Genomic DNA, 23582 nt, shown 5'->3' with positions numbered 1-23582 from the left:
TGATTGGGCCATTTGTTACCAATCAGATAGCGAAAAAAGCGAATTGAGCCTCTTGACTCTCAGACTGTAGATTGCAAGTTATTCATAAAATTCCCCAGCCATCTCCCTTGCAAAATCGCCAATTACATGTTCAGTCAAGATGGCCTTCAACCACAACAGCTACCATATTGGCTGGATATGTGCCTTGCCCATTGAAATGGCTGCGGCAAAATGCATGTTAGATGAATCTCACCCTGACCTCGATCAACCCCGCACCGATACAAATAGCTATGCGCTGGGGAGCGTTGCTTCCCATAATGTTGTCATTGCCTGTCTTCCTTCCGGTATCTATGGTACCACTTCTGCTGCCGTCGTCGCTAAGCAAATGATGACCACCTTTCCCAGTCTATCATTCGGATTGATGGTAGGCATTGGAGGTGGTGTCCCGGCCGTCTCACGGCCGTCACCCGATATTCGCCTTGGTGATGTCGTTATTGGTATCCCCAGCGGCTCGTTCGGAGGTGTTGTTGCGTACGACTACGGAAAGACTCTGGAGAATGGAACCTTTTTACCAACTGGATCACTCAACCACCCTCCTACTAGTCTTCTAACAGCTGTGAGCAATCTTCGATCAACATATCTTGTGGGCAAGGGTCAGCTAGGAGAGATCTTAGACAAGGCCATCGCTCAGTATCCCCAGTTTCAATGTCCTGGGCCAGATCACGATATCCTTCATGACACTTGTACTGACCCTGATATTCCTGTGGATTCTGCCCCAGTTGTGAGCAGACCTCAAAGGTCCTCCACTACTCCGCAGCTGCATTATGGTACGATCGCATCTGGAAATCGTCTCATTAAGCACGGAAAGACCCGAGATCAATTGGCTGTCCAGCATGATATCTACTGTTTTGAGATGGAAGCTGCCGGAATTATGGATCTTGATTACTTTCCGGTTTTGGCTATTCGAGGAATCTCCGATTATGCCGATGAGTTCAAGGCTAAAGAATGGCAACCTTTTGCTGCCATAGGTGCCGCCGCATATGCAAAGGAATTACTGGGGATCACCCCCAAGAGCCACGCTGAGAAAGCCGAAAGTATAGCTCCCTCAACAGAAACATCATCTACCCTACAATCTTCTTCTTCTCTACCGCCCGGATTTGTGAACCAAGTCTTCCCAGTCGAGAAGAACTTTGTGGGAAGTCTCACGACGGACACTCTGTTTCCACGACAAAATTTCCATGCCTTGCCAAAATCGCCCGCGCCCGGTCAATTGGCTATCATACACCAGTCGATTCCACACTCCATCCGTCTTGATGCCCCGGGCTACACTTCACTCTTCTCGGGTGGATCTAGCAAAGGGCAGAATGCTTCGGATACTGATGATACGATTACCGTTGATCGATCCAGCTCCTGCACGCTTAATAACTCAAGCGATTGGTTCGAAGCAATGAGCAAACAGAGGAAAGCAAGACAATGGATTGAGAGACAGATGGGTCGCTCAAATGAGAAAATCTATCTGATTGTTGGATTCAGAAGCATGTGGCACCGTGATATTGATATCACCCTCACAGCTGATAACTCTGATAATTCGAGTATTCAGTCTTGTATCGGTGAGGCAGTCTATGCGGTGCAATATCGCCTGCTTAAATTCAAGTGGTACCGCAGGAAAGACATAGATTCTGCAAGCTTACAAAAGGGAAATTGCTGGCAAAGTCTCTACACCGATCGTGGTGATGATGACGATGAAGATGCAGACGAGGCGGAGGACTACTTGGAAGTTACGTTGGATGATGATGTTACGGAGGCATCCACTGCTGGAAATTAGCAGGCTTGAAATGTGGACCAGCGATATCCAGTGGTAGTTGCTAGAACAAAGAGCTGTTTCCAAAGAAATGTGATTCATTATAGATTCAGCATTGCCCTCTCCTGAATTTCAACTATCTAGCTACGGGAGACAATAACGATCACGGGGGGAAGAAAGCCTTTGGCCATAGATAAAATTTGCTATATACAGCTACTTATACTGTAAGTTCTACATAGATAGAAAGACAAATGCAAAGACAAATGCAAAAACAAGTGGAAAAGTCAATGGAGAAATGCATTTTTCCCCGATGATCGCTGCTTTCCCGTAATCTAGCCCGTAAGGCTTCGATTATTGAGTTGATTATCGACTCCCTCAGGAAGTGTTGAGACGGGCTCAGGTCGTGTACAGCAGCGCTTGAGTCTGCGTCTAAGTCAGCCAGATAAATCTCACCACGGTTGATCATATCTCGGATGATGGCAATGCGACAACTCCTCGTCCCATTGAGTAAGAGCATACAGTGAGTGTGGGGACCTTGGCACCTCGAGCTCAAAATATTGCCTCCATCGCGGGTCTCTCTATGATTCGCGCTCTGTATTATTAGACTGCCGTGTTGGGGTGAGGCGAAGGAGACGAAGGTGACATGACGAGTCGTATCTTCAGTGGGTAATATTTGTGGAAGAAAGTAGGATGTAGAAGTTATCGAGTAATACGATGTTGTTGTATGAGGTGTGAAGCTGTAAAAAGCGAATCAAGCAAATAAGTAAGACGATATTCATTATCTCGATATTGCTATCGATATCGATCAACAGTAACTTCAACTTCTAGCCACCGAAATGAACAAACTGAGCCCATCTAAGCGGCTGCTCTTCAAAGTCAGATCGAACTTCTTTAACCGATGAATGGAAGGCCTCAGCAACAGCTCTTCCATCGTCAGCAGCAGACGCTGGTGACAACAGTGACGTGAGATTCTCGTAAAAGCCCACCGCAACACTATGACTGACTAAATCTGGCGCAGGCCACATAGTCCCCAAAACGTGGGCAAAACCAGCAACCTGGAAACCACTAACAAGATGAATAGCTTCATCTAGAAGCTTGGTTGCTTTATTTTCCGCAGTCGAGCACGCAGAGAGATACGCGATACGAGCTCTCTTGAGATCCATTTTCATAATCGACTCTACAGTCAACGCGCCGCGTTCAGCAGTCCCCGGGAGTTCAGATTCTTCTGCCTGAAGTAACAAGTGGCCATTCAGTGGGTTTCTACTGTCAGATACGGCATGGCATGCGAAGTGCACTATATCATGGGATGATAAATCGGACAAGACCCGTCCAGGCTGTGGTTGGATGAGGCTTTTAATAGAAAATGAATCCTCAACTGCTTCTTGGATATCATCTATCTCGTCTTCAACGCCGGGAAGTGATGCATGGCCCTTTGTTGTCGGCATTCCAACCATTAATAGACTTGGCTGAGCGACTTTTGCGTCATTGCTCAACTTTGCGCGAACTTGAAACATTGTCTTAATTGAGGGCGAATAAGACGAGATTGCATATTCGAATGTGTTCTCCGTATCACTGGCTGTTTGGTCACAGGCCGCATGAAATGGTAGCATGCTTGCAATACCGCTTGCTATCCAGCATACCCTGGGCAGCTTCTGCGTCAAAGACTGCGGCTTCAATCCAATTCGATCAAATATGGGCTTCACGCCTGAAGTCCACAGCCAGTGAAGAAGGTCCCTGTATTCCGCATTTTTTCTTTTGCGCTCTGCTGCGTTCTTCGCTTTCCGAGTGAGGTCTTTGTTGAGCCATTCCAACCCCCGTTGACGTGATAGATTAGGAAGCTCGATACTATCAATCTTCTCAGGGGATATAATTATGGCATCGCTTCGGAGATTTGTGATATTCATAATGACGATACACCCATTCTTTGCTCCTGCCCTAATCTCATTCAATTCGGGTCCAAGAAGAAATCGAGACTGTCCCGGTAGTTTCCGTATTTCTTCAACACATTCATTGAATTGAGAAACAGATGAGAGACGCTTTTGAAGCAGCGTCTCCGCTCCGACGCTGTCGATCCTTGCAGAGTCAAATGTTTTATTAATTTGATCTTGTAGCTGTCGGAACTTTGCTGCGTATTCCGGTGATATCGCTTCAAGGTCTCCAAGATTCATCCGATTGCTCATCAACAAGTCTAGAATGACTGTTCTTCCTTTCTCGAGATATTCCAATGCATCATTCAATCTCCCCAGGCTCAAGAGGAGAGAACATGCATTGCCTGCAATCCCAGAAAACTCGCGAACAACGTACTGCTGATCGGTGACGTTGAGTGATCTTGTCGTAACCTGAGGAAGCAAGTCGACGACTTCCATCGCGATGGTGGTAGCTTCTTCCAGTCTTCCCGTATCTCTCAGTTTGTAGATTGCCTGTGAACCAGCTAGCACTCTATCAAATGGGCGTCCACTGGGGGCTTTCCAACCCTCCAAAAATCGATCGATAGCATTCTGCATGTCTTGGCTATTATCTTCTTTCTGGTAGCGGGCGTAGTATCTGGCACCGAGATTGAATGAGTATCCAGCACGGCTTGGGTGATCTTCACGCATTAAAGAGAGCGCTTCTTCTGATTTCTCAATCGCCATATTCAAGTCGACGATATTGGCTTGCTCCTTGTATCTTGCTTCAATGGCATTGGCAAGATTGTTCAGATTTCCCGGGTAATGCATGTGAGTGGACGGCCGAGACGACAACACCTTTTCAATAAATTGAATAGCCTCTTCGATATCGCTCAAATCTTTGGTTTCTTTGAACCTGTCAATCAAGATGTTGGCAAGATTATTCATGACATCCACCTTTCCCAAATCACTATCTGAAACAACCTCGAGAGCAAGTCTTTCCTTGTTAATAGCTTCTTCGAGATCATCTGACGCTCTTGTGCGCATCCAACGCAGCCAAAATGCGTTGGCTAGTCCACTAAGACATCTGGCTTCTGCGGTTGAGTTTGTCTTTGGTGTTTTACTAGCTTCCGCTAGATACACGATGCTACGGTCAAGATCCTCTTGGTGACCTGTTGCTTCAAATCGATCCATCAAAAGATAGCCCAATCTCATTAGACCATCCGCTAAATATTTGCTGGACTTGTCCCAAAGCTCTACAGCCCTCTCGGCTGCAACAATGGACTTATCGAGATCTTCCATCTTGCCCAAGGCATCATATCGATAACCTAACTGCCTTGCCAGTGACTCAAGTAACGAGGGGTCTTCTTCAGATCCAGCATTGATGGCTGTTGCAATGGAATTAACTGCCTCTTCAAGATCTTGAATTTCCCCGTTGTGCTTGAATCGATGCCTTAGCAGATCTGCGTATGAGGCACATAACCTTTTCCAACGAGATTCAGACTTGGGCGTCATACTCATCGCTTCCCCAATAAAGTCAAATGAATTATTTAGGTCTTCAATAATCCCGCTCATTTCATAGCGTAACATGAACGCCATACCAAGGCGGCCTAAATACTTTGCCCGATCCACATCATTCAAATCCGTTGATGATATTACCGTTTGGCCGAGCTCAATTGCCTTATTCAGCGGTTCCATCGTCGAGTCACGCTCATGTAGATCAATCAGACTCTCTGCTAAATAACTAAGATCGTCGGGACTGACCTCATTGGCCTGTTTCTGGAGGTCAATGGCCGCTTGGGTGGCATCTATAGATTTCCGGAGGTCATCAAGGCCATTTGTTGCCTGAAATCTAGCCTTGTAGTATTTTCCCAGCCTGTCAAGCCATTTAGATCTGTCCGGTTCGTCCTCTTTTCCGACCAGAATGGCAGTCTCAAGCTTGTCAATGGCATTATTCAAGTAGAAGATGTCTTTACTCTCAACCCACTTTTCTCCGTATGACATGGCCAGATTTGCGATTAATCCAGATGGCAGTGGCGCCGATGGGTCATTAGGCTTTGTAGTGAGCGAAACCACAAATTCGAACATGTCAATTAGGGAGTCAGGTGTCTGATCACCTCCTTGTGGTACTACTGCGATATCAACAGGAAGACCTTGTTGATGTCGCCTCTGCTGTCGTCGCACTTTGTCCGCTTTCAATCCGTAGAATATTGTAACTGGGTGCCCACGATCAAAAAGTTTTTGGCATATTTCGTATCCTTTGGTCATCAGGGCGTCTGCTTCTTTGAACTTTTTGTTTTGTACGCAGTGTTTGCTCAGGTCTTGGAAAACAAGAATTGCTCGACCATTTCGAAGAGATTTATGCACCTCACACGTTTCAAATAACAACCAAATTGACGATTCAACTTCGGAGATCTTTCCTGCCCCACAAGCAGCATGGCACTGACCCATCAGACTCCACAAAGTTTGTTCTGCTTCGGCACCAATCGTTTTTGTATATCGCTCTGTGGCATATTTGAATATTGACTCGGCTTCCAAAAACTCCCGCTGCATGAAGAGCACCTCTGCTTCGCTTATGAGATGTCGGATTGTTGAGTCATGATCCTTGCCAAAGCTCTTTTCAGATTCTTCTGACAATTGACGATAGATTTCACGGGCTTCAGAAAACTTGGACTGTTGAATGAATATATTTGCTAGAGAGATCATCAATTGGGTCTTGGACTCTTCTGAATCAGAGGACAGCGATATTCCTTTCTGGATCATCTCAATGGCTTCAGTGAGATGGGCTTGTTTTGCCAACGCATCTGCCCGTCGCTTCATGATTCCCAATGTTTTAGGATGATTCCGTCCATAAACCCCTTCATATGAGTCGAGAACTGATGCCAGGACTTTCAATGCCTCGTCATGTTTCTCCTGACCACCGTAGGCGTAAGATAAGTTGAGAAGCGGCGGCAAGAGCCGGACGCTATTCGATCCTTGGCTCTCTCGAATTTTATTCACAAGTGCAACAAGTATAAGCTCGGCTTCTGGATGTTTTCCCTGTTGAATAAAGACAGCAGCTAGGTTACTAGCTACCTGCTGCGTAGATGAATGATCAGCTCCGAGAACGATCTCATAGTGACCCAATGTGGATGTGTAGATTTCTGCTGCTTCAATGTACTTCCTCCTGCCATAGGCCAAATTCCCGAGGGATACAGCTGCTCTGAGCGTTGCTTCATCATCTGGTCCTAGGGTTTTATCGAGTGTTTTCCAAACTCTTTGGTAGACACTTTCGGCTTCATCAAGTCTGCCTTGGGCGCGATATACCATCGCCAGTCTATTCCATGCCACAAGTGTTGTTTGGTGCTCGGGACCCGCAAGTAATGTTCGGGCTTCAACGACACGTGTATGTGTGACTTCGGCTTCTTGAAGCTTGACCAGTTTTCGATATGTGATACCAAGGTATTCGAGGGCGTCAAGAGTTTTCGTATCTTGGAGTCCGCAAGCTTTTTCGTAGCCTTCTGCAGCACGGAATAGAAGATCTTCTGCAGCTTTGATGTTTCCATTTTCATGATGGCTCATTCCTAGCTTGTATATGGACTCCAGGTCCGACAAATGCAGTGATTGTTCATTGTCGTTTAGTGCTGTCGTGTCATGCAGGCTCAATTTGTCGATATGAACAACATTACTCCCCGACATTTTTGCTTGATCACATTGGCGATGCTCAATTGGAACTTCAATCAGTCCAAGACTGTATGGCTCCGGCTGGACGATATGATCGCTTCCTCGCCCCTCACACAGTGGCTGGTCTTCTTTGCTGGTCAACGGATTAGTGAATGCCAGAAAGCCATAAAGAAAAATGAAATCATTGCCACTAATCATGGTTAAGCAACATACCATTAACGTATACTGGACAGCTATTAGGATATCAGATCTATGCAGCTCCGTGGATAGCCTCTCGTTGTTTCATGGAAGTCGGGTTGAAGTCCCGCTGTCAGCAAGCATAATCTAACCCCACTACGGCCTAGCAGGCTGTGCTGCATGCTGCCCAATCAATCATGTCATGATGGTTATAGCACTCCGCCGTGACAGTTGTAGGCTGATCTTAGGCTCATTAGGAATACTCAAAAGTCAGAGTACAGAGAACAGGTGCATCAATATCAACATCATGATGCAATCAATTATTTTGAACTTTCATAGTAAATTGAATTTTTGTACTTCATTATTCTTAGCCGCCTCCAACGCTTCGAGTTCAATAAGGATCCATCCAAAGAGACAATGAAATCGTGGCCTATCGTTACAATTCACGGTTTCACAGGTTGAACTTCTACTATATGCAAGGACCGTTATAGCCCCTCATGAATCCCATTTGGACATCCCGGTCAGTGATCGGGAGGGTATCCGATAACCGATAACGGGGCACTCACACAGACCAGTTACTGACCCTTTTCAAGCAAACTTGAACATGTCGGTTGGTCGGTCTAGATGCTTGGGTATTGCTAACCCTTTGTTTCTCTTTATTCTCTGCTGTTCTTGTTTGGACACCGATTTAAGCACTAACACCGCGGGATTTTCTTTCTCTTGTCCGAGTTGCTGTTATCTCCGAGCTTTCTCGGAAATTTCGCGGATGACGACGGAAGATATTGGGTCAAAGCTCTCCGATGCTCGTATTCCTATAGTTCTATGATATTCTAATTGTAAAACTACCATTAGCACCTGGGCATTCTCAATTGAAATTAGAAACAAAATGAAATCATAGGCTGATTTCAAGTCGACCCCATCACCCTGCCTATCCTGTCTATCATTGCCTTGGTGGTCTAATCCACCATTTGATATCATTTACATTCCATTGGCCAAGGAATGTTCCTTCGGGAAACAAGTTCGTTGCAGAGTCCACCGCGGATAACGTTAATGGCTCCTCGGCCAAGCTCGCCACCGTCGCCCCTCAACACTGATATCATCTTGGTGGATTCAGGTTGGAGCACTGGACCACCCCTCACCCACCTCATAATTTCGTCGTGAAACTAAAGTCTGAAGTCGTAGATTTTCGTAGATTAAAAAGGAAAGCTCATGGGGTAATGAGATACTTAGTCAGCTCCGATGCCCGGCGGTTCGGACTCAACATGTCTTTCCCCATTAGGCCTAGCGCATTGCTGAATAAGAATCAGATTATTTAGCAATGAATTCATCACTCTCCTCTTTTTCCGTATCAGATCTGGTTTCGCCATCTACCCAACTTCATCTTCACTTCACAATCACCCATCTCCTAAAAATTAATCTTACTTAAATCAACCAAATCTTCACCATGTTCAAGCGTCTCGTCACCGTCGCCCCCCGCGTCGGCTCTGTCGCGCCCCGTACCCTTGCACCCCTCTCAGGCTTGCAGTCTATTCAGCCTCTCCAGCGCCGTACCCCGGCTCCTGCTCCCGTTCAGCGAAGAGGATACCACGAGAAGGTCCTCGATCACTACAACAACCCCCGCAATGTTGGCTCCATGAAGAAGGGTGACCAGGACGTTGGCACTGGTCTCGTCGGTGCCCCCGCTTGCGGCGATGTCATGAAACTTCAGATCCGTGTGAACAAAGACTCCGGCCGTATCGATGACGTTGTCTTCAAGACCTTCGGCTGTGGTAGTGCTATTGCCTCCTCTAGCTATCTGACCGAGCTTGTCCGCGGCATGACCCTTGATGAGGCAGGTCTGGTTAAGAACACTGATGTGGCAAAGGAGCTCTGCCTCCCACCTGTTAAGCGTATGTCTTATCCTAGTAGAATATTCGAATGTGTGAATTAATTTGCTGACATTTTTCTCGTTTTCAGTGCACTGCTCCATGCTTGCTGAGGATGCTATCAAGTCCGCCATCTCTGATTACTACACCAAGAACCCCAAGTCCAAGTCTACGGATCTCTCCGGCACAGGCGCTGCCATTCCCGACATGAAGGTCGAGATTGAGCAGACTGCTACCGGTAGCCCCGCTGCCGCCATCTAAAATCGTTATTAATATGGACGGATTCTGTGTCGGGGTTGAGATACACCTATGATGACAACAACGTTCTTTTCTTTCTTATTTGACTTGACTCGTTTTTGAGATGTGATTCCCCGCGAGCGTTGCGAAACACTCGTTTTGATCGATGGATCTTCGGATTCTGAAATAAGAATGGCAATCGTTTTGAGAGACTGGAAATGTTCTCGGCGATAGGCAGAATATTCAAACAAATGCGTCATTTGTTTGCTGTACAGATTTTCCTTTTTCTCTTCTATGCATGTTTGACTGCTTCTTTTTTTTCTTTTCTTTTTTTCTGTGGTGGCGCCTTGGTATCTGGGATCCTCGATCGATACTCTCTTCTTCAAAAGCGGCGGTGCCTTGATAGTTTCAATGAAACATGAAACCAGAATTGTTTTTCTTTGAATACGTAGTGTAAGGTTCGATCGTTTATCTTTGTGCTACATTTAATCCGATAAATAGTCCCACTCCTTTGTAAAGAGAAGAGCAGAATCAATTTTTTTGCTCATGTAAAACTACAAAAGAATCATATATCACTCCAATCCCACCACATGAAATCTTACACTTTTACCATCTCCCTATTATACCAGACTCACACCCTGATCAGCTTTAATTAAAGCCTTGTAATATGTAGTAATGCTAAGTATACACCTCCCAGCTTAGGTATAATATCATCTAAGCCTCTAGAATTACCTTAGCAAAGGTATTATGAGAGACAATTAGACTGATATTTGGAAAACCCATTAGAACGACGTTTCGTGTAATATGATGTTGAACGCATGCAAAACTACCGCTTCTACCGCTTCTATCAAAGAGTAGGATTATTTATCGGGGTGACTGTAGTAGTCAGAACTATTCTTCAATAAAGGAAACAGTTGTCTATTTTTTGCTCTATCGACAAATCTATCTGTACAGATCGCCAAGGTGCGGGATAACAGTGACTAACACAAATGAGAAACGAAACTGGAGAAAGATAAAACAAAAAATATGCACACTTCATGCTCTTCACCAGAGATTTGCGAGAGAAGAGACAAAAGAAACGCCATTGCTGAATGGACAAATAGTCTGATCCAGACATCCATGTCTGGAACAAAGCGGCAAAAAGAAATGGGGATATATCTACTAAACGAAAACATTATGAGCAAGATTCATGCATGAGTACTGGTTAACCGCTGTTTCAAGCGGATTGCAAACCAAATCGACTCTTCAAGCTCAACACGCTCTCATAAACAGAGAGCTTCACCTCCACACGCAAGAATCCAACCCAAGCCGAAAGATAGCGGAAGAAGTTGAGGAAGATACCACCAGATTCCTTGATTTTCTCCATCTGCTCCTCGAAGACAGTGCGCGTAGCATAGCGTGCCAGGATCAGGAATGTGCGCATGGGGCCCTGGCGAGTGTGCAGGTTCTCATCAAGGCTGCGGGTAAGATCATTCGTCTTGAGAATGAGAAGAATGATTCGCGGTACCTGACCCAACAACACCACAAGCTGCTGAAGCATACCCTCGCCTAAAGCTTGAGACATGTGCTTCTTCTCACCTTCATTGCGAGAAGAAACAATGTTCTTCGTCAAAACACGATAGTCGCGACCGGTGATGGCACTAGCGAAGAGTGGGAACTGCTCATCTGTAACACCGGCTACTTTATAAGCATATTCGCGCATCCGGGGAACATCGGCATCCATGACAGCGAGCCAAAGCTTAGCGTAGTTCCGGCGCAACTCGCGCGGAATGTTACGATACAGTCCATGGTCATATAAGATAATGTCGAAGTTCGGGTGACGGCGGTCGGGGTTGGGACGAATGGCAATGTTACCACCGTGCGGGTCACAGTGTAGAGGAGCCTCGTCGCCAAAGATCATTTCGTTAAAGATATGCGCGAAAGCTGCGGAAACTTCGTCGCGGTCGATGTTATTCGCATCTAGGAATGCGAGGTCGTCGGGTCGGCTGCCGGAGATGCATTCCATTACAAGGATGCGCCTTTGCGACCACATAACTATACAATGTTGTTAGAATTCGGTTCTGTATATGAACTGCAGTGGTCTCCTTTTACCTTCTGGGATTACCAAAGGAGCATCGGAGTGCTTCTTGAAATACTCGCTGGCTTCGGTCGCGTTTTGAGCTTCCATCCGGAAATCCAATTCCACTGGTAGAGACAGATCCATTTCACGAGACAACCACTCCAGATCGTATTCCGGGAAGAACCATTTAAGCATTGAGAAAGTGAACCGTGTTAATCCAAGGTCAAGTGGTACCCATTCGGCGAGCGCAGGGTGTTGGACCTTGACTGCAACCTTTTGACCTGTTTCTTTCAGCGTAGCGAGATGCACCTGGGCGAGCGAAGCGGCGCCAATTGGCTCCGGGTCGAATGAGCTAAACAGCTCATCGATTGTTTGGCCGGTATCCTTAATGAACATCTTGCGAATCGACTCGATAGAAGACACCGGGCACTTGTCTTGGAGCGGGATGAAGGTCGTGGTCCATTCAACTGGGAGAAGGTAGCCCATGCTGCTGAGATGCTGACCCAACTTGATGAAGATCGATCCGTTTTTTTCGAGTACACGAAGGGTGCGCTCTGCGCAGCGCTTGTGGCAGGCGCGAATGCTGGCATTGCGGTCTTCGGGGGTGGGGAATTCTTGTTTGAGAGTAACACGATAACTATAGTAAAGTTTTAAATTAGCAATTTTATCCGGTTTTCATTCGCGCGGCTAGATAATAAGTTTCTATACTCACTCATTAATGCAGACTGCTAATGTGCCTACCACGCGACCACTTCGTTTGGCAGCTTCGTACGGATGCTCGAGATAATCCCACCACACCCAGACGGCCAGAGCACCAATACCGAGATTAAGGAATAGTCTGAATACTCTCCGACGGGGGGTTCGGGAGAGCTTGTGCGCTGCCTGTTTTTCCTCCTCGGACAACAGACTCCTCGCTGTCGTGGCAAAGCTGCGACATGGTGGCGCAGCAAAGATGTTCCGTTTAGGCAATCGTGAAGTACATGGCTTCGTAAAGGCTGTGCGCGACGGATATGAAGTGTGAAAGGCGGCGCTTCGAGCTAGACCGAACGAGGTATTGACGATTGAGGCTTTAGGTGTTTGTCGGACCACCAGGGCGGGATTGGCCAGGGCCCGCAGTGATGAGCAGAACGTGGCCCTCATTCCAACCAGGCGCAGTCCTGACGGCAAGGAAAGCAAGGTCAGACAGAAAATATGAACGGCGCACTTTATTTGGATTCGATCATGCTTAGAAACTAGAATTGTATGACCAGGGAGATTTTTGGGGGCGGCCTTCGCCGCCAATCGGCTCAGGTGTTCTCGCCCGATCTCGGGCCGTGGGGGCGTTTCACGTGATTTTGCAGGCTGATATGCGTCTGACGTCATATTATTCTTCAACGAACTACAGTAATGGTAGGGATAATCTTACTGTAGTAACTATCAGCCGCAGAGCCTTTCAGACATTCGAAATATCATTCGCCATGGAAGCATCGGTCCTGAGTAGTAATAAATACATAAACACATAAATTAACATTTGAAGTGCTCTTGGCATTTAGATAATAATGATTATGTCTGATTGAAAAGTATGCGGGCTCTATGTGTAGCATCCAGCGCTAGCCATAGTGCAACAGGGGAAAGAAGAAGCTATTTAAAACACAGATAGATGGTCCTGTGATCCAGGTCCTAGTCTATTTCAAGAGCGCCATGGCCGTTAAAGCAGGATACAGAAGAAAAGAAGCATCGGTGGTGATATAGAAGGTAGTCAGGTCTTTAACTGCCTATTTTATGTCCATTCAGAATCAGCAGTTGTGGGACGCCGGCGTCGTGGAATGATTGAAGGACGACGACTGAGGGAGTTGGGCGCACTGCCATCGTCATTGTGCAACATTTCAATCTGTGATAACCGGTTAGACAGGCCGCGCGCCACGCGAGGCCGTGCTGCGGCTGCACTGCCATTAACAGCAGAGCTGAGAGCTGATAAATTACCGTCTCGACTGCCAGGTCGTAGCGCCAGGGAAGAGCCACTCAAAGCATTACGCGGATGCCGTGGGGTTTCTCGCCCGTCAAATAATGCCCTGGACTGACTTGTGCGGTTGGTTTGGGGGGTAGATGGGGTAGAACTGGAGAATGGGTTGGGTGATGTAGATGTGCTTTTCCTGCGACTGACTGGTCTGCGTTTGCCGACACTATACGTGTCGGTTACTTCATTGGACCGTATTAATTTTCCTGCCATATCTCTAACGAGAATTGCGGGATCATTCTCCAGCTCGCGAATGGCATCCAACAAGCCGTAGGTAGCAAGTAAACCATCTTGTTGTTCACTGGAATCGCATATGCTGGATATGATACGCAATATGTTCAGTCGCACTGCAGCCTTGTTATGGTGGAGCTTCTGTCCTAGTCTCATGAAGAGATCCGGGTGAGCAAATGTCGATGCCACTGGAGGACTCAGTCGAAGAAGCTTCTGTAGAGGTTCAAGGATGTTCTCAAATGCATTGGCCTTGGAAAGTGCCAAGCAGCGCACAATAGCGTCTGTAAAAGAGGTCTTATCTGGACGGCTGTCCAAGAGATGCTCCTCAACCTTGGCAGTCTCTTCCTGTAGCCAAGTGAAGATAGCATCCAAAGCAGTCACCTGCCAGTATGGATCCGCAAGCAAAGAGATGTAAAATGCAAGGCCTTTATTACGCCACAACTCTCGACGGCCAACCTTACCTGACTGTGCCATATCGCAAAGGATAGGCAAAGCAAATTCTTTCAATGGTCTCTCCGTTTTGACGATCTTCTGAAGCAATGGCACGATACCGTTGAGAGCTGCGTCTTCTTGTCGTGATTTGTTCAAGCGACACATATTGTAAATGGTGTTGAGGATTTGGTTTGAAACTTCGCGGAAATGCCCTTTTTTCATGGTTGACCGTAGTAGATCGGTCAGAACATCGATTGCATTTGAATTTTGGAGGGAGTCCAGGGTAGTTGAAAGCATAGAAAGATTCTTGATGAATTTCAACATTGTGACCTGATGAATAGGCGACATTCTTCGTAGTTCTTTGAGAACTCTGTGAAGCACTGTTCGCTCTGCCACCATTTCCTTGACGTGATTCTCGGCCTGCGAGAATATGAAGAAGATGTTGGCGATGCGGCCCTCAATTAGTTCTGCTAATTCACCCTCCTCGTCTAGGACACGACTTAGAACGAGCGAAAGAGGGTCGAGGACGGAGTTGCGGGACAGGATTCTGCAGAAATCATTCTTCGGAGTTGAGCCCTGCGGATGAGTTGTTAGCCATCTGGTAATACATTTCGTAGAGTCCACTTGGAATTACCTGTAATTCGAAGACACTCCAAATTCCGTTAACACCAATCAAAACAAGATCACGTTCGTCCTCATAGTCATCTTCTAAGAACTCAACCAAAACATTGAGACCTCCTGCGCTAACGAACATCTGAAGTGTGAGAGTGGAGGTTTGATACATCTGCTGCACAAAAGCAGCAGCTTCCAGTCTGATCTCGCGGGGATATTTCTTTGATGCAAACTCATTCACAATAGGAATACCACCAACAAAGCATAGATTCTCTTGAACCTCGTAGTCATTGAAGATTATGGCATTTACAACTCGAAGCAAACAAATGACAATGTCTCGTCGCCGCGATGTGTCAAGAATTTCCAGGATTGGCAGCATTCCATGTGCGCTGATAATGATATTCTTGGTTTCGGGAAGGTCGTAGAAAACCGCGAGGAGCTGCTCGGATATATCTGCAAGAACATCCTCATCTTGGGAAGTCTTCAGCGAGCCGACAAGACTTTCAACTTGGTTTCGTAGACGTGCATATTTGTCACGGGCTATATTGGCTTCTAAGTCCATCTCATCAAAGCCTTCTTCTAATTGGGCAAAGGGATCGTCATCGTCGTCTTGATCGCCCAACCATGAATTGTTAGACAGTTTAGAGTTAAGCATTAAAGTGCTGCGGTCCGAACTATCGTCGCTTTCCGTGGCGTCGAATCCCACTTGGCTTGCTCCAAGAATATCGGAGAAATCTTCGTCAGTCTCGTTTTCGGCAAACCTCTGTATCTCAATAGTCGACCGGTCGCGCTTGACAGAGAGCTGCTTGCGCAACTGGGGGTGCTGGCCACTTCGGTCGTCATCAAATGCGTTGTATCCATTTTCACGAACTGGAGACGCAGGGTCGTCATCCTCTTCAATTAGTCCTAGTTTCCGGTCGAGAACATCTTCATTCGCCATGATGAGATCTGTGTAGTCCTCCACTGAATTTTCTTTGTAGAGGACAGCCGGTCGACGCCTCATCGGAGGGACAGGATTCTGTGTCAGAACCGGGACATTTTGTATGGCAGATGCTTGAGGCCTGCTCGTTTGTCGTCGAGTGGGGCTTTGAGATTTGGATGGCTCGGCTGCTGAGGCTCTAGCAGGATATGGTCGTATTGTCTGCAAAGGATCGTTTTCCAGGGCCTGCATCGAGTCCTCAAACTCGTCGAAGCTGTCATCCGATCTCAAGATTGTTCCATCAAGCGATGCAAATGCCTTGAGTCGTTCAGAAGAGAGCATACCCCCAAAGTTATCATGGGGCCGGAGGTGAGGAAGCTGCAATGCGCTAGGTGAGATCGCAGTCGCGAAATCATTGTCCCAATTATCATCCTCCGCAGATTCTGGAGATCGAAATCGGTCCGTGGCTTTGAAAGAAGTTGGAGAGGGCATAGTATCCACAAGGGAATTGCGTTGAGTAGGAAGTGGACCAGCTCCGTGGTCGAATTTGTTTGTCTTCCTCGAAGTGCCTGCACCAGGAGATCGTAGAGCCTCGTTCCATTCCTGTACACTCTTCACGGCTTCTTCATATTCTGTGGATTTCTTTGGGACCACAGAATCAGTTCTCCTGGCATTCATAATCCAAGGGTGTTTTAGTAATTTCTTTGCCGAAACTCGCAGATTCGGGTCTTTCTGGAAGCATTGCATCAAAAAGTCTTTAACGGCCTGTGATATTGTCAGCTTTTCTCTCGCGATTGAGTCCCGAGCAAACAACATACTGGCGAGGCGCCCTGGGGAAGTGGAGGGTGGTCATCATTAACGATGCGAAACAGGGCAGGCATGGGTTGCAAGTTGTGGTAAGGGGGTCTACCCTCGAGAAGCTCGATTACTGTACATCCCAAGCTCCAGATATCTGACGCAGTAGTCGCACCCGACAGCTCAATGACTTCTGGTGCCATCCAATATGGAGTTCCGACCACACTCGACTCGCTCAAGCCAGTCGTTTTGCTTGCTACACCGAAATCTGCCAGTTTAACAAGACCTTCTTTCGTCGTAAGAATATTGGCACCCTTGATATCCCGATGGATGACACCTTGTTCGTGCAGGTACAGAAGTCCATGCAGCACTTGGGACATGTACAGGCCAACCAGATTCTCTGGGAAGCGACCAAAGTTCTTGGCGATGGAGTGTAGGGATCCATTTTCGCAATATCTAAATATGGAGTTAGCTTCATAATTTCGGGGAATGCTTCATTTGTCGTTCAAGGCCGTACTCGAGGATGATATTTAATGTTTCAGCGGATTTCACAAATCCCTGATACTTGACAATATTGGCGTGCTGTAGATATGGTCAATAAAAAAAATCCCTCGCATGGGCGCAAGAGTACACATACATCGAGGTTTTTCAGGAGATCAATTTCCAGCTGAGACACCTCGTATTAGCAAAAGTTTCTAATATGACGAGCAGCAAGCGACCGCATACCATGATAACACGCAATTCGCTCTTAGGAAGGTCCGTGAGCTTAATTTGCTTCACCGCGACCGTCTCTCCAGTATTCCAATTCAGCGCACGATAAACAGATCCGAACGCTCCTCTCCCTAAGCAGTCACCCAATTGCTATATAACTCCAACGTCAGCACCTACTCAGCCCCATGATGCTCGAGGGGGTATAGCGAATGTTGTAAGGAGGGGATCGTACGTAATCCTTGAGTTCTGCAACATCCATAGCCGACGACTTCAAGACCTTTTCATCCTTCGGTTTCTCGTCCCGCTTCGTTGGGCTGGTGCCGACTCGGGCCAATCGCGGCTTAATCGGCGTACCGGGCGTCCTGAGGGGGTGAGGGGGCGCGGCCCCTCATTCCCTTCGCCGAAGCATGAAACCATCACAGAGCTGATCAGGGTTCGTAGGGTCTCAATATGGAGGGTTTGATAAGATCCGATCGACGGTCTCAGAATTCGGATTCAGGTAAACGGGGTGGGGTGAAAGTCAAGGAAGAAGGCAGGTGCCGAGGACAGCAGGGTCAGGGTTCATGTCATCAGATTCTGTGAAAAAAACTCGGATTGTTAATTTATCGGAACGAAACAGAATTCACCAGTCGTAACGTGGGATGGAGAGTGTGCTTTGCATGCAGGCGTTGGGGAGGAGGGTCTCACCAAGCGAACATCACAAGGAGTGAGGCAGTTTCTCTTGATGCTCTATGGCCAGAAGGACTTTCGGGGCGCCGCTGTGTATTCAAGATACCGATCTCAAAATACAGGCCTGCGTTAGACCAAGCGACACGAATCAGGTCAGACAAAGGCGTTCGGAGACCTAAGGGTGCAGGTTTGTGATTGTTTTGGAACTTTCCTTTCTCCACCGCATCATGCAGCGGCTGTGCTGACTGCCCGCCGATCAGCCCTACGCCACTCTTTGATCTGGATTTATGATCTCCTCTGTTCAAACGTCTCTAGGTTAATTATTGCATTAAATAAACCATGATCATTTGACCCAAGTCAATGGTTTTGGCCAAAGCTATTCTATTCTTCTATTCTCCGATTTATTTATTTATACATGTACAAAGGTGGGCACTGGACCCATGGATATACAGCCGCTCAAACCAAACATTGGGGGTATCATTTCTGTGCATCTCGTAGCAAGCGATGCACATCAGAAATCAAATACAGACTACCAGCAATAACAAGGGGACTACCTTGAGCCACCTCGCTGGCCCATTTAAGGGCGGGAGTAAGATCGCCTTCAAAACTCTGCACTTTACCAACATCTGGCATAGATTCGATAGCCCCCTTAAGTTCTGTTGCATTGGTAGGCATAACCCAAGGCATTCCATCCACAGGCCCAAATTCAGCTGTGGCGATATTATCTCCGGGTCGAATGATGGAACGGAAGACGCCAGCCAAGTCCTTTCCACTTGAAGCGGCGACCACCCAAGTCACATTTTGGGATTGGGATCGCAATTTGCGATCAACATATTTGCCGAGGACATCGGCCGATTGGGGATTATGAGCACCATCAAGAAGGACAGGTTCTTCGCGGCCAACGAGAGACTGAATACTGATATCCTCCAAGCGACCAGGCCACTTGACGTTAGCAAGTTGTGGAAGCAATGAAAAGGCGTCTTTTTCTGGGCGAATTGTGCGTAAAGCGAGACGCAATGCTGACACGGCACAGCACATGTTCTCTTTTTGATGAGGCTCGAGGTCTAATCTTTCAAATAATTGTGCGAGTGGCGGTAATTGTTCCTGCACCTTGTCTGGAGAGACAAATGTTGCGTCAATACCAAGCTCTTGAATCTGGCTAGACAAGGTCCTCAACGCAGCCGCCTCATTGGTATTATCAACCACGCAAGGTACTCCTGGCTTCATAATCCCGCCCTTTTCTTGTGCAATCTCTTCAAGTGTTGAACCCAAAAATGCCTGGTGATCCATTCCGATCTTGGCGATCACAGAGACCAGCACATTGCTCAGTATATTTGTGGCGTCTAAGCGGCCACCCATGCCTACCTCAACCACGCCAATTTCGACTTGTTCATGATTGAATATCTCAAAAGCGGTTGCCGTCAGGAGCTCGAACTCGGATGCTCCAATCCCCAACTTCTGGTCTCGGAGCTTGACTTGGTCTTCGATTTGGCGAAAGAGAGATTCTTGAACAACCCGTTCCCCAATTGTAATACAATCCCAGCGATCGATCAAGTGTGGAGATGTAAAGCGACCGCATCGAACACCGTCAGACGAGAGAAGGTGGGAAAGATAGGCGCTGATGGAGCCTTTGCCGTTTGTCCCCGCAATATGGATGGCTTTCCAGTTGAACGGAGTTTGTTGTAGGAGACGCGAAACGCGGCTCAGACCTAACTCAATCATTCCTGCGAGAATCTGTATGTTTATCAGATATAGTCAAGGAGCATGATCAAGCAATAAAAAGAGCGGGGCTTCAATGGCACGCCGACAGCGACAGCTTCAAATTATGGAGACCGAACGGGAAAGCGGAGATCACCGCCTTAATGCAGAACGATAAGAGTCACGTGCAGAATCCAGCCACACGGCAAAAATCCTAATCTTCCCCCTTCCGATCGGAGACTCCATCCATCCCCACTAACTACTGTATCCCCCGGAGTCGCGTCACTTTGTGTTTCTTGAAGTTTCTTTTATCGCATCCACTTTTTTCTGTTTTTTTTTTTGATTTACATATCACACCATCAGTATGGGTATCCCGTAAGTTGAAATGATCCCGCGATTCAAATTGATCGCATGCGCCCGGTCGCCCAGTCAACTGACGATGATTACAGACTGTGGCGCGAGCCGTCCGAGTCAGATGCTCTCAGATCGGCCGCGGTAAAAGATGCTACGGCTGCTGCACGATCTGCCATTCGGCGCCAGGGTTCGATTCGACGTCCCTCGCGCCACAGACGTGGTGCTGGTGGCTTATCCTATTTCCATACACAGATCCTTGATGAGATCCAGCGTGGTTTGGGTGAGACCCAAACGGGTGTGCGCTCTCCTGTGCTGAACCTGGGAGTCAGTGAAGACGGACTAGATCTAGACTCCAGTCGTCGCGAAGCTTTAGGCCGACCTCCCACGCGCCCAATAGCACCTCGCCGGGGAGACACTTCGAGTCGACGTCCTCGAATGAATCGGGAGATGGCTTTGTCTGATCTACTCAGTCGCTCGGAATCTCACTCTCAATCCCGACCTGAGGCGCGCGTCGATAGTCCCTCATTAACTCCCAACTTTGCCCCTGCAATCGCGTACCATACCTCAGTTCCACCTCACCCTCCCTCGGAGTCTATCCGACACCCTACACTCCCTCCCCCTCCCCGCTTGCGGATCCCCGATATCCCTGATCTGACGTCCGATATTCTACTTGGATTCCCCAACGTTCTCCGTAACGGATCTGTCAACAGACCTACTCGCGCGTCTGCCATCGATGGACTTGGTGATCGGCAACGAAGCGTGAGCCCAGATGGAGACCATGAGAACGACGCATGGGAAACATTGCTCACTACTATTACCCCGGATGCTAGCCTTCCTTCTAACGATAACTCTTTCTCTTCGTCGACTACCGCCCCCACTACTACCGGCGCCTCTCGCAATGGCCTACGTCGATACTCTGCTACTTCATCTCAAACATTACCCCCTGTTCATATGGCATTAGACCCTTACCCCGACCACCTCAATCCTTGCGACCTGAGCTCGTCGGATGACGAGGATACCCCCGTCAATTACCACCGTGTCATTGGCCCATCTGGTCTGCCTATTGCGCTACGTCGGCCACCAGGGCTTCCTTCGACCATGGGCAGCCAACCTACTATTCCTACAATTTCCTTTGCCTTCTCGGATTCTTCGAGCGAAACAGACCTCCAGCAAATGCAGGCCATTCTGGACCGTCTTGCTCGCCGTCAAGATATCCCCGATGATTGGTGGGCGGGCGCTGGTCTCTCCCGTAACCTGGGCCGTGGCCTGAACACTGGCACCAACGCCCGTACAAACAACCATGAGCGCGCCGAATGATGGATTTATTGGCGCCCCGTCTTTCTACATAATGCATGTCACAACTATACTACTTGTTACGATAATGGTGTTTCCCTCTTCATGTTTCTATGGTGTCTTTGTCTTTTTGGGGGTGTTTATTTTCTATGACATGGTTCGATTTTTAAGGGCGTTGACAGAGGCCTTATGCTGTTCCAATGGTTCTAGGGTGTTCTGATTTTGTCTTAGCCAATTCTTATCTTCTTTTTCGGGCTGGGATGCACAGGTTCCCCCAAATATTCGATTTCTTGTTTCTGGCTTTCGAAACCCTCTCATGTATGCAAATACCACTTGATGATCGTGCATTTGTCGCTTGTCATGTCCCTCATGGTGACCATTTTCCTGTTATCCAATCAAAAGCGCACAGTCCCTCACATATTGCCCATGTGCATGATGTCATGCTCAGCACCTTAAAGCGCTAGTGAACTATCAGATCTACCGTACATGGATGGCCCCGGGTCTCTTCATTTTTATATGTTATCTTTTTAGACAAAGGGTCGACTCCAACCGGCACGATGGCGAGCCAATGATCTGTGACGTATGTTTCCACGCTTCGGAGCACAGCAGTCCCCACCGGGATCAGTCATAGACGGGCGCCCCGCCAATCCATTATCGCGGGATTCACGAACAAATCTTGACAATGACTCTACACAACCCATACATATAAACAAGATACCAGTCTCTGCTGCTACTGAACAGGCTCATTTTGCGATCCTTGCATCTTCCGGATATTCTACAAAGCGTTCATCCATAGAAAGCTTCCACGTTACATTCGCACGCGACACGACCAAACCTGAGATTGCGCCGAGCCAAGCAGTCTAACTCAGCAAGCATATCCCAAGAGCCCGTCTTGAATAGAAGGCTACGACTACCCTGTTCAGTCTTATCGATACTCTCATTATACTGTATATCATGAATCCCCAGGTGGAGCACCTGGTCAGGAAGACCTGGGGTAAGTGGATTTCCTATCTCCAAATCTGACATCCCCCCTTATCATGGAAGTGCAACCTGGACCTTTGGCCTATTCCTCAAGCACTGACATCCCCGTGTCATCCATATATCCTCAATATTCTCATTTACTAATCGAATTTTTCTAGCCAAGTTCTGTTCCACCCCCGATGACACCCGCTTAATGATTGCCGTCAGCGGCATCCCAGGCTCCGGCAAAACAGCCCTAGCCAACATGATGACCCAAGACATCAACAATATCCACGCATCTGAGAACCCCTCCTCCCCACCTATCGCCGCCGCCATCCCAATGGACGGCTACCACCTAACCCGAGCCCAGCTCTCCGCAATGCCCGATCCAGCCCATGCCTTCGCGCGTCGCGGCGCAGCCTTCACTTTCGACGCACAGAAGTTCCTTGATCTAGTTCACGCTCTTCGGAAACCACTCACACCAGATTCAGCTTCAGTCTATGCTCCTAGCTTCGACCATGCTATTAAGGATCCTGTTGATGATGATATTGCCATTCCGGCTACCTGTCGGGTTATCTTTTTTGAAGGCAATTATTTGAGTCTTAATAAGGAGCCGTGGAGTTTGGCTGCTGGTCTGATGGATGATTTATGGTTTGTGGATGTGGATTTCGAGATTGCGAGGACGAGGTTGGTGAAGAGACATGTTAAGGCGGGTATTGCGAAGGATGAGGCCGAGGCGGATAAAAGGGCGAGGGAGAATGATTTGGTTAATGGGAGGGAGATATTGGAGAATCGGTTGCCTCTTCAGGAGCTTGTTTCGAGTATTTATGATCCTACTTGGGAGAAGTCATAGCCTTTTTGGTTGGCGATAGGTTATTTAGATGGATGGAGATGATGGAAAAGCATTTTGTTAGCGCAATAGATTTGAGGGCATATAGATGATAAATCATGACTTCAAGTACAGAATTATTTTACACCATACCCTGCCTATGATTATCTCGTCTTGTTGCACGAGTCGTACTTGGAAGGTTAAATTAATCTACCACTGCAGTGGCTGGCTGTGACATGTAGTATATAGTACACCAGTCCATTGCCCCTACTTATCATTAGGGACCGTGATGCATAGCACCGGTATATCTGCGTCGGGGCTGAATACTACACCAATCACGATAGCCCAGGCCATGACTTACATTTAATTGTACTTATATGATGCAACTTGAAAGATACTTGCCCTGAACATTGATC

General features: G+C 47.5%; 8 protein-coding genes across 8 annotated transcripts; 4 read left to right on the top strand and 4 right to left on the bottom strand.

Annotated features, from left to right (window-relative positions):
- Positions 1-139: 139 nt before the first annotated feature.
- N7478_006848 (nucleoside phosphorylase domain-containing protein) lies at positions 140-1804 on the top strand (the record flags this gene model as incomplete). The annotated part of the gene is made up of 1 exon (XM_056923062.1): positions 140-1804. One exon carries the CDS (start codon positions 140-142, stop codon positions 1802-1804), a length of 1665 nt encoding a protein of 554 aa, XP_056781099.1.
- Positions 1805-2604: 800 nt separating this feature from the next.
- N7478_006847 (uncharacterized protein) lies at positions 2605-7344 on the bottom strand (the record flags this gene model as incomplete). Its single annotated transcript, XM_056923061.1, has 1 exon — positions 2605-7344. One exon carries the CDS (start codon positions 7342-7344, stop codon positions 2605-2607), a length of 4740 nt encoding a protein of 1579 aa, XP_056781098.1.
- A 1606-nt stretch (positions 7345-8950) lies between these two features.
- N7478_006846 (iron-sulfur cluster assembly scaffold protein) lies at positions 8951-9632 on the top strand (the record flags this gene model as incomplete). The annotated part of the gene is made up of 2 exons (XM_056923060.1): positions 8951-9395; positions 9463-9632. The coding sequence occupies 2 exons, from the start codon at positions 8951-8953 to the stop codon at positions 9630-9632; spliced, it is 615 nt and encodes a 204-aa protein (XP_056781097.1).
- A 1192-nt stretch (positions 9633-10824) lies between these two features.
- Positions 10825-12807, bottom strand: N7478_006845 (ABC1 kinase family protein; the record flags this gene model as incomplete). The annotated part of the gene is made up of 3 exons (XM_056923059.1): positions 10825-11642; positions 11700-12304; positions 12380-12807. 3 exons carry the CDS (start codon positions 12805-12807, stop codon positions 10825-10827), a joined length of 1851 nt encoding a protein of 616 aa, XP_056781096.1.
- A 619-nt stretch (positions 12808-13426) lies between these two features.
- N7478_006844 (serine/threonine-protein kinase) lies at positions 13427-17780 on the bottom strand (the record flags this gene model as incomplete). Its single annotated transcript, XM_056923058.1, has 8 exons — positions 13427-14902; positions 14961-16622; positions 16676-17108; positions 17170-17234; positions 17290-17319; positions 17379-17494; positions 17541-17667; positions 17718-17780. The coding sequence occupies 8 exons, from the start codon at positions 17778-17780 to the stop codon at positions 13427-13429; spliced, it is 3972 nt and encodes a 1323-aa protein (XP_056781095.1).
- Positions 17781-18509: 729 nt separating this feature from the next.
- N7478_006843 (dihydrofolate synthase) lies at positions 18510-19754 on the bottom strand (the record flags this gene model as incomplete). The annotated part of the gene is made up of 1 exon (XM_056923057.1): positions 18510-19754. The coding sequence occupies one exon, from the start codon at positions 19752-19754 to the stop codon at positions 18510-18512; it is 1245 nt and encodes a 414-aa protein (XP_056781094.1).
- A 340-nt stretch (positions 19755-20094) lies between these two features.
- On the top strand, positions 20095-21401 carry N7478_006842 (uncharacterized protein; the record flags this gene model as incomplete). The annotated part of the gene is made up of 2 exons (XM_056923056.1): positions 20095-20105; positions 20180-21401. 2 exons carry the CDS (start codon positions 20095-20097, stop codon positions 21399-21401), a joined length of 1233 nt encoding a protein of 410 aa, XP_056781093.1.
- A 930-nt stretch (positions 21402-22331) lies between these two features.
- Positions 22332-23190, top strand: N7478_006841 (kinase-related protein; the record flags this gene model as incomplete). The annotated part of the gene is made up of 2 exons (XM_056923055.1): positions 22332-22371; positions 22517-23190. The coding sequence occupies 2 exons, from the start codon at positions 22332-22334 to the stop codon at positions 23188-23190; spliced, it is 714 nt and encodes a 237-aa protein (XP_056781092.1).
- Positions 23191-23582: the final 392 nt, after the last annotated feature.

Source organism: Penicillium angulare (assembly GCF_028827245.1).
Source record: "Penicillium angulare strain IBT 27051 chromosome Unknown utg000004l_segment0_segment0, whole genome shotgun sequence".
Classification (NCBI taxonomy): domain Eukaryota; kingdom Fungi; phylum Ascomycota; class Eurotiomycetes; order Eurotiales; family Aspergillaceae; genus Penicillium; species Penicillium angulare.
The sequence above is the reverse complement of the archived record's forward strand: the minus strand, read 5'-3'. Positions and strand labels throughout refer to the sequence as shown.